This window comes from Pseudophryne corroboree (genome assembly GCF_028390025.1).
Source record: "Pseudophryne corroboree isolate aPseCor3 chromosome 3 unlocalized genomic scaffold, aPseCor3.hap2 SUPER_3_unloc_25, whole genome shotgun sequence".
Classification (NCBI taxonomy): domain Eukaryota; kingdom Metazoa; phylum Chordata; class Amphibia; order Anura; family Myobatrachidae; genus Pseudophryne; species Pseudophryne corroboree.
In genome coordinates this window covers 432,709-443,347 of record NW_026967514.1, presented here as the reverse complement: position 1 = coordinate 443,347, position 10,639 = coordinate 432,709, and the positions used below count along the sequence as shown (strand labels likewise).

Here is a 10,639-nt window from a genome sequence, read left to right as displayed (position 1 = left end):
CCATTAGAAATTCTATCTGTATATACATATATATGGGGATTAGTGTGTTCTTTGTTTTCCCACCACTATTTACTATAAGTACTAATTTTATTGTTTAAGCTTGATATTACAGGTTGAGTATCCCATATCCAAATATTCCGAAATACGGACTTTTTTGAGTGAGAGTGAGATAGTGAAAGCTTTGTTTTTTGATGTCTCAATGTACACAAACTTTGTTTAATACACAAAGTTATTATAATTATTGTATTAAATGACCTGTAGGCTGTTTGTATAAGGTGTATATGAAACATAAATGAATTGTGTGAATGTAGACACACTTTGTTTAATAAAGTTATTAAAAATATTGGCTACAATTACCTTCAGGCTGTGTGTATAAGGTGTATATGTGACATAAATGCATTCTGTGCTTAGATTTAGGTCCCATCGCCATGATATCTTATTATGGTATGCAATTATTCCAAAATACGGAAAAATCCGATATCCAAAATACTTCTGGTCCCAAGCATTTTGGATATGGGATACTCAACCTGTATCTGTATAGTTCCTTTTTCTTTTTAACAAAAGAGCCCCTGTATTAATTACATCATGTGGATCAACTCTATACAAATTAAGCAACACCGAGCATTCACTCAGGTGTGCATATCACCACTCAAAAGCCAATTGGATACAAATGGTTTAAATACCCATTTACTTCTTCATTGGGTATTCATATCTCCTGAGGAAACCGCCGTTTGACTGTGGCGGAGAAACGCATTGAGGGTTGTAGCTACTGCCGGTCCATTGAAGGAGATTCATCCACTTCGTTTAACCCTGCTATAAACAAATTAATTGATCCTCACTGCTGTCACACGGGATGGAACGCTACTGCCCTCTGCTGTGCCGGGGCCCCCTGTCTGCAGACTGATCATCGGAGCTCGCGGCATCTCCCTCTGGTCCATCTGTGAAGGATACCTGCAGCCGTTTGTAGCTCACACTGCACTTTGCTATTGACGGGAACCAGCGGAGATTACCAACATTGGGTGAGAACACTGACCTATAAGTGAGGATATTGAACTACTTAAATTATCCACTTTCATACCGTGGGATCCCTCTGGTATATACATAAATTGGAGTCCTCCTACACTCTAATATGTTAATTAATGGACCGCAGTACTGCACATATCAGCTGATTCAGCTGCATTTAAATACAATCGATCTAATGTGAGTGATTACAGCTGAATCTGTGTACAGTTTATATACAATCAGAAATATTGTGGCTACATTTTATCTGGTTATTATTGGCATAACTGTTTTTATTGTGTTGAACTGTAATAAATATTAGAAATATTTTTATTTATATACCATCAGCGCTCTTTTATGTCTCTATTGAAACTTAAACAATCTATGGGCCTTAATGAAAGCATAAATTACTACCATACCCCACCGATAAAGCCTGATCTCGTCCGATCTTGGAAGCAAAACGGTGGTGGGCTGGGTCAGTATCTGTGAGGGTGACCCCCAGAGAATACCCGGTGTTGTAATTCGTGACCTCCTCGACTCTTAGCCAACAGAAGGATCACCACATTCTCCCTGAATCATTTCTTTTGCTTATTCTTCTGATCTGTGTACCGTTTCCCTTTATTCATTATAGATCCAAAATTGGTCAATACTAATCAGGATCTACATTTTTGACTATAATTCAGTTCAATGACCCTTGGAGGTCTTATTAATACAAGCTGAGCTTGTGCTGGTGGGATAGGATTAGGATGTAGAGCCAGAGTGTCTACATCCCTCCTGAAGTCTACTAATATAGACTAACCAGAACATTTCCAATTTTCTAAAAAATGTCTACATTTCCTTAAGTTTAATAATTGTGGTGGACTATATAAGTGTGGATTTTTTTTCTTAGAGTAATGAGTTAATAAAAGTTATGTTTTAATATCTTCATACTAACAAATATAAACAAGAGTGCACCCACACAAGAGTCTTCTGTAAATCCTTTTCTTCCCAGTTGTTTCTGACTCTGGGTGAACCACCAGACTTATCAATCAAAATACGAATCATTCGTACATATCATATGTTATTCTGGTACTCTATCATTATTGTTATCACTATTTTTTCTGTACCTTCAGAAAACTGGTGCGGAATCACGTCTACTTTGTGAGATACAATCTATATCGTCTGAGGCATCCAGTTGCCGCATAAGAGCTGCTATCTAATAATCAATATATTTGGTGCTCATTTAATACATGTAATATTGCATTAGCACTTGATTTAGCTAGGTAATTATATCTTGCATTTTGTCACCTCACTGACGTGACAGGCTCAGCTGTCAGTCATGCAGTCCCACTGCGCCCACTCTCTCTGTACTCATACATACATGCCTTTCTGGGAGTGTCTCATCCTGGTTGTCAGTCATGCAGCCCCACTGCTCCCAGTCTCTCCGTACTCATACATACATGTCTTTCTGGGAGTGTCTCGTCCTGGGTGTCAGTGATGCAGCCCCACTGCGCCCACTCTCTCCGTACTCATACATACATGCCTTTCTGGGAGTGTCTCGTCCTGGTTGTCAGTGAGACAGAGTCTCTGGCACAGCTGTGTAATCATGATGTGAGTGTGTGTGCTGAGTAGTGAGTACTGCTAGCAGCAAGTCTCACAGCTTAACTGCAGTGTAGCAGTGGGGTGTGGGGGGAGAAGGGGGTTGCTACACCAATGAGTCAAGGAATGGAGTAGTTGGATGGGACTCACACAGCAGGTGGTGAAAAACTTAAAAAGGAGGAGTGGTTGGAAGGGGAAGCAACTGGTAGGTTCAGAGGGGATTAGTGAGGGTAAGGACTCTCAAGGGAAATTGGAGTGGGAGCCCACAGGTTCCAAACTGGGTAAAGAGCAGCTTTTAGGAAGGAAATTGGTGAGCCAGACCCTGTGGTTGACCCTTCTCTGCCTCATGTGGGGTGGATCCTTGGACTCTCCAGTTCCTCAGGAGGCTGTGGATTCTTCTTGCCCACTACCTAGTGGTTCTGTGGTCATCTCAGGCCATGAACCTCCCAGATGCCAGGCCTCCAGATAAACATGAAATGGTCATGGAGGTGGTCCTGGGCTCTGTACAGGAGGAGGTAGAAAAAGCAAAGGAAAGTTGTGTCCCTTCTGAAGGGGCAATGGTAGACATTGTGAATGGTGAAGGGAAGGTTTTGTGGGCGAAGAGGGAGTTATGCCATATATTCCAGAAGCATGGGTCCTCAGCCTATATGATGGCCCACAATTAATGTGGCCTCTGTCTTGACCGACCAAGCTTGATTTATGGGCTTTTTAATTTTTTTTTAAGCAGGATAAAGGCTGATTTTTTTATTTCTGCAGTAGACTAGAATAAGCCCAGACAGTCCCACTTCCATTATACCACCTGAATGTGACTGTCAGTGACCACCGTGCCATCACTTACCTGTATGCTTACACGAAACAGAATGATGGAACACTTACAAAGGTTTCTTCTGGTGTCCACTCCGAGATTAGACATTATGGCGTAATTACTCAGACGGGACTATAAAACAGATAAAAAAAATAAAAGCTTTAATGTAATAATTAGACGCAAACAAAAGCTTTTATTATGAAATCATACAGGGGAGTATCTGCACCATATAGATGTAACATACAACAAACCACCGCAGATGGAACCCGGGTGACTCTAATGCACATGGTAATGTACAGGGTATATATGGATAGGATCTTGTATCAGAAAACACTCAACACTCCTTATCAAGATGAGTGTCTGCAACAAGTTAGGCAAACTAGAAGTGAAAACACGTTCCAATGGCCGCCATATTGTCGTGCAGCAATACAGATTGTGGAAACTGGTATTAGACATTCACATTTACACAAAGAACAAGATACAAAATAAACAGCAGAAAAAAGACCTAAGCATTTGGGATGTATTATTTAGGAAGTAAATAGAGGTACATTAATGAAAAGTGTGAGTAGCAGTCACCAGTCTGCTTGTGAAGGTCTCTAGAGTGGTGGTCTTTTGGACTGTGCAAGGCAGTGAGTTCCATGGTCAGGACTGCAAAGCTAAAAGTTCAACCCATAAATGAATGACAGGAGATTCTTGGTACTGCTGGTAACAGTCCTTCATATGTAGAAGTAAGCAGGGCAGTAAGGACGCAGAAGCTGCTTCTAGTACCTTGGACCATGTAATGTTGTGCTGGGAAGGTCAGTTAGCCAATTATGAAATAGATTTTCCATCTTACAGGCAGCCGGTGAAGGGAGTAGAGAATGGGTGTTATGTGGCAGGAACGGGCGGGTTAGGTAACAGCTTGGCTGCTGCATTCTGTACTAGCTGCAAGCTCTGTAATTCTTTTGCTGGGTGACCCAGGTAGATGGCATTGCAGTAGTCTATGAACTTCTGAGGGAATGAAGTGCTTGATTCTGTCTATGGTCCACAGATGGAAGAATGTGGATTTGTATGTGGTGGATACCTGATGTCTGTGTCAGCCACATACCAGGACAACACAAAGATTCAGCACATGTTCAGTATTTTGCAATTCTGAACACCAAAGCATAAATCCAGATGGTTGGTAAAGCTGTAGTCTTGTCCTTTGTTGGGAAGCTTCTACTATGTTTCACAAAGACTGAGTCACAGCCAACTGGCATCATCCACCCCTGGCGCTCAGCTAGGATTGGTATTTGGTTCTCAGTACATGGAGCAAAAAGCAGGTAATCAGCATAGCAGTGGTAGACCAGGCCATGACGTCTGATTATATCACCCAGTGGTAGCATGTATATTTTATAAAGCATAAGAGATAGGATTCACCCTTGAGGAACATTGGACGACAGTGATAATTATACTCCAGAAGATGGAAATGGTTCCGTACTTGGGTAATGTCTAATATGTTCAACAAGAGCGGATTTATTTCTCTCACAGCATGAAAATGGCTTCTCACCTGTGTGACTTCTCTGATGTGTGACAAGATCTGATTTCCGTACAAAACATTTCCCACACTCAGAACAGGAAAATGGCTTCTCACCTGTGTGACTTCTCCGATGTAAAACAAGATCTGATTTCCGTACAAAACATTTCCCACACTCAGAACAGGAAAATGGCTTCTCACCTGTGTGACTTCTCTGATGTATAACAAGAGCTAATTTCTGTGTGAAACATTTCCTACACTCAAAACAGGAATATGGCTTCTCACCTGTGTGACTTCTCTGATGTGTGACAAGATCTGATTTCCGTACAAAACATTTCCCACACTCAGAACAGGAAAATGGCTTCTCACCTGTGTGACTTCTCTGATGTAAAACAAGATCTGATTTCCGTACAAAACATTTCCCACACTCAGAACAGGAAAATGGCTTCTCACCTGTGTGACTTCTCTGATGTAAAACAAGATCTGATTTCCGTACAAAACATTTCCCACACTCAGAACAGGAAAATGGCTTCTCACCTGTGTGACTTCTCTGATGTAAAACAAGATGTGATTTCTGTGCAAAACATTTCCCACACTCAGAACAGTAAAATGGCTTCTCACCTGTGTGACTTCTCTGATGTAAAACAAGATTTGATTTCCGTACAAAACATTTCCCACACTCAGAACAGGAAAATGGCTTCTCACCTGCGTGACTTCTCTGATGTAAAACAAGATTTAATTTCCGTACAAAACATTTCCCACACTCAGAACAGGAAAATGGCTTCTCACCTGTGTGACTTCTCTGATGTATAACAAGAGCTGATTTCTGTGTGAAACATTTCCTACACTCAAAACAGGAATATGGCTTCTCACCTGTGTGACTACTCTGATGTGTGACAAGATTTGATTTCTGTGCAAAACATTTCCCACACTCAGAACAGGAATATGGCTTCTCACCTGTGTGACTTCTCTGATGTAAAACAAGATGTGATTTCCGTGCAAAACATTTCTTACACGCAGAACAGGAATACGGCTTCTCACCTGTATGACTTCTCTGATGTGTAACAAGAGCTGATTTATGTGTGAAACATTTCCTACACTCAAAACAGGAATATGGCTTCTCACCTGTGTGACTTCTCTGATGATTAACAAGATGTGATTTCCGTGGAAAACATTTCCCACACTCAGAACAGGAAAATGGCATCTCACCTGTGTGAGCATGCTGATGAATAACAAAATGTGAGCTATGTGCAAAACATTTCCCACACTCAGAACAGGAATATGGCTTCTCACCTGTGTGACTTCTCTGATGTATAACAAGAGCTGATTTCTGTGCAAAACATTTCCTACACTCAGAACATGGAAATGGCCTCTCACCTGCCTTAGCTGGCTGATTGGTAATACGCTTTGTGTTCTGTGTAAAACATTTGGCATCTATAGAACAGGGAAACACTGTATTTACTGTCAGAGCTGTAACAGATGCACCAATATCAGAGTGATCAGGAGAACATTTCCCAGTATCAGAGGGATCAGCTGATAGAGCTGGATGTATAATTGGGGTAATGGGGTTAGCTCCTGGAGAATCCTGTCTACTGTCGTTATCGGTTATTTCAGAATCCAGGGATAACATTAGATGTCCTTCTGAGATGTTCCTGCTTGTGTGTCCATCTGCTGGAAATAAAATACATTAATATATAAAATGAATAGACAAGACCCAGGGTGTTACAGGACACAATATATAATTCTATAAACTGACATTTTTTCCTGAAATCATTGCTTTTATGTTTATTAAAAAACAAAAAAAGCTAGGATGCTTAGACTGGAGCTTGATCAACACTGAACGCTCATGTGGGATTACTAGATGTGACATGGACGCTCATGTGGGAGTAACTTAGGTGACAAATGCAAAATCATGCACTTGGGTCTCAAAAATCCAAAGGCTAAATATAGTAGTAATGGCACTATACTGGAAACTACTGAGGAGGAAAGGGATCTAGGAGTCACTATTTCAGATGACTTATAGGCAGGTAAGCAATGTAACAAAGCAATGAGGAAGGCTAGTCAGATGCTTGGCTGCATTGGGAGAGGAATCAGCAGCAGAAAGAAAGAAGTAATAATGCCACTGTATAGGTCATTGGTATGGCCTCATCTAGAATACAGTGTTCAATTCTGGAGGCCATATCTTCAAAAGGATATTAATACATTAGAAACTGTACAAAGGAGGGCAACTAAAATGGTGCATGGCCTACATTACAAAACATACCCAGAAAGACTAAGAAATCTCAATATGTATAGTTTGGAGCAGAGAAGGGAAAGGGGGAACATGATAGAAACTTTCAAATATATCAAGGGTTTTAACAAAGTCCATTCTCCAAATGAAGAGAAGCAATAGAACACGGGGACATGCACTGATACGGGAGTGGGGGGGGTGGGGTTCAGGGGGAAATTTGCGGAAAAATTACTTCATAGAAAGGGTAGTGGACAAGTGGAATAGCCTCCCATCGGAGGTGGTAAAGGCTAAAACATTAGAGCAAATTAAACACGCATGGGATAGACATAAGGATATCCTTACAAAGAAATAAGGATCAAATAAGGTTAGAGATAAAAAGAATGTAAAAAAAAAAAGGGGGGGGCAGACTAGATGGGCCAAGTGGTTCTTATCCGCCGTCAAATTCTATGTTTCTATGACATGGACGCTCATGTGGGATTACTAGAGGTTACATGGACGCTCATGTGGGATTACTAGAGGTGACACGGGCGCTCGTGGGATTACTAGAGGTGACACGGGCGCTCATGTGGGATTACTAGAGGTGACACGGACGCTCATGTGGGATTACTAGAGGTGACATGGACGCTCATGTGGGATTACTAGAGGTGACATGGACGCTCATGTGGGATTACTAGAGGTGACATGGACGCTCGTAGGTTTACTAGAGGTGACATGGGCGCTCATGTGGGATTACTAGAGGTGACATGGACGCTCATGTGGGATTACTAGAGGTGACATGGACGCTCATGTGGGATTACTAGAGGTGACATGGACGCTCATGTGGGATTTCTAGAGGTGACACGGACGCTCATGTGGGATTACTAGAGGTTACATGGACACTCATGTGGGATTACTAGAGGTGACATGGGCGCTCATATGGGATTACTAGAGGTGACATGAACGCTCATGTGGGATTACTATAGGTGACATGGGTTTTGCAATAATAAAACAGCAAAGAAGAGAAAGTGCTGTCCTGCTTGCGCAATAATAATAGGATTTTAATATACCTACCGGTAAATCCTTATTTCGTAGTCCGTAGAGGATGTTGGGGATGCATCAAAGACCATGGGGTATAGATAGGTCCTGTGGAGCCTTGGGTACTATAAAATTTGAATAGTGTGGGTTGGCAGCTCCCTCTATGCCACTCCTCCAGACCTCATTTTAGGAACTGTGCCTGAGGAGATGGACAACCTCGAGAGAGGATACTACAAAACTGTGTGGTGAGATTTCACCAAATCACACTGAATTTATAATATGCAACCACATGTAACTCAATGAAAACATGTCAGTATACATGACCAAAGAGTGGCAACAAATGCTGCCATTACTGAACAAGTAACAACCGTGCAGGAAAACATCAGCACTGGGCGGGCGCCCAACATCCTCTATGGACTACGAGAAAAGGATTTACCGGTAGGTATATTAAAATCCTATTTTCTCTTATGTCCTAGAGGATGTTGGGGATGCATCAAAGAACATGGAGCCTATACCAAAGCTCCCACTAGGGGAGGGAAAGTGCTGATGTACCCTGCAAACTAATTGACCCAACTGGAGGTCATCAGAGGCCAAAGTATCAAACTTGTAGAACTTAGCAAATGCGTTTGATCCTGCTCACGTAGCTGCTCAGGAAATTTGAAGTGCGGAGACACCTCGGGCAGATGTCCAGGAAGAGCCCACTATACGAGTAGAGTGATGCTTTACCGATTTAGGTTCCGGCAAACCTGCCGCAGAAAACATGCTGAATAGTACATTCGATCCAGCGAGAAAGAGTCTGCTTAGAAGCAGCACACCCAATTTTAATCGGTATCATGAAGTACAAAAAATGCTTCCGACTTTATAAGAGGAGCAGTCCTCGTCACGTATACCTTCAAAGCCCGGACCACGTCCAAGGACTTACTGAAGTAGAAATGTCAGTAGCCACTGACACCACAACAGGTTGGTTGATATGAGAAACCGACACAACCCTAGGAAGGAATTGTTGACGCGTCCTTAGCGCAACTCAAAACTCATGAAAAAACAAAGAGGGCTCTTGTGGGATAAGGCCCAACATTCCAACACCCGCCTTGCGGATGCCAATGCTAACAAAGTGATCAGCTTTCATGTAAGAAACTGAAATTCTGCCTCTCATAAAGGTTCAATGAATCTGAATGCAGGACTTGTAACATAACAGAAACATCCTATGGCTCCGTAGGAGGCACACAAAAAAAAAAAAAAAAAGAAGAGGCTGTATCCGCAGAACCCCTTTCAAGAACGTCTGCACCGCAGGAAACGCAGCCAATGGTTTCCGGAAGAAAAAACAAACAAGGCCGAAAACTGGACCTTGAGCAAGCCTAATCATAGGCCCACAACCACACGGGACTGTGGAAAGAGAAGGAAAAGACCTACGTGGAACCCCACTAAAGGAAGTTTCTTGGACGTACACCAAGACATCTTTTCTCCAATAACCATGTCACGATCCAGGTAATTCCTTATTAGTATTTACCTTCCAAATGCCTCCCGAGACTGTCCCTGTGGCCGCTGTGCGCGTCTGGGTGCATGTGATTCTGCTACTGCGGCCTTTATCGCCATTGTTACACATTTCCTATAGTAGTTTATTCCCCTTCTGTGTGTGTTCATGGGCGCAGCCATGTTGGACTTCAGTCACATGACATTGTTTCTCCTATCCACGGTGCTGACAAGTGCTGGAGCCTAATTGCCCACCAATCCCTGCTAACCTGTGGGTTTAAATAGCCTGTCCCAGCATTGAAGGATGTCAGTGCTTCAATTGTCTTCAGTGATTCCAGTGTGCAGTTCTCCTATGGACTTTCTCTGCGGTACAGCCTGACTTCCTGGTGATTATACTCTGCAGTGTAACCCGACACTCCAGTGATTAACCCTCTACAGTCTACCCTGATTCACCTGTGTCTGAACTCCGGCTTTCCAGCAGCCATTCTCCAGCTTCTTCTACAGCTCTCCAGCGATCCCCAGCATCACATCATGCTTCACCTGTGCTTCTAAGTACAATAGTGCATTTCTATCTGCGAACCCCAGCTTCAAAGATTACCAACGATCCCCAGCATCACTTTATGCTTCACCTGTGCTTCTAAGTACAATTGTGCATACCACTTATACTTCAGATTACTGGTCACAACCAGTAATATTTCAGAGACTCTCTTCTTACTGTTTTTGTTTGGTTGCACATTATCTGACTTTTCGTTTAATAAAAGCATTTAAAGATATTCCTGTTGTCGTGGTCACGCCTTCGGGCATTTGGTATACAGCTTCTACGTATGTCCAGGAGTCCCACAGCTCCTCCTAAATTCAAGTACCCGTCAGCCTCTACAACTGAGGCTCCCAGTCACGGTCACCAGCCCTCAGTTGTGACAGTAAGCACTGACCTAATGGATCTGGCCGGAGACCAGGCCCAAGCGTTTAACCTGATGCAACAACTTGCAGCACGCTTAGAACTTCTGGAGGCTGCACAGGGTCAAGTTATTCGCTGTCTCCAGGACCT

At 42.6% G+C, this 10,639-nt stretch overlaps 1 protein-coding gene and 1 pseudogene across 1 annotated transcript; one reads left to right on the top strand and one right to left on the bottom strand.

Moving 5' to 3' along the window:
• The first annotated feature begins 1,404 nt into the window (after positions 1–1,404).
• LOC134983830 (5S ribosomal RNA) lies at positions 1,405–1,523 on the top strand (annotated as a pseudogene).
• Positions 1,524–3,565: 2,042 nt separating this feature from the next.
• Positions 3,566–6,545, bottom strand: LOC134983824 (zinc finger protein OZF-like). The gene has a single exon (XM_063949452.1). The coding sequence runs from the start codon at positions 6,505–6,507 to the stop codon at positions 4,810–4,812; it is 1,698 nt and encodes a 565-aa protein (XP_063805522.1). The 5' UTR covers positions 6,508–6,545; the 3' UTR covers positions 3,566–4,809.
• Between the last annotated feature and the right edge of the window lie 4,094 nt (positions 6,546–10,639).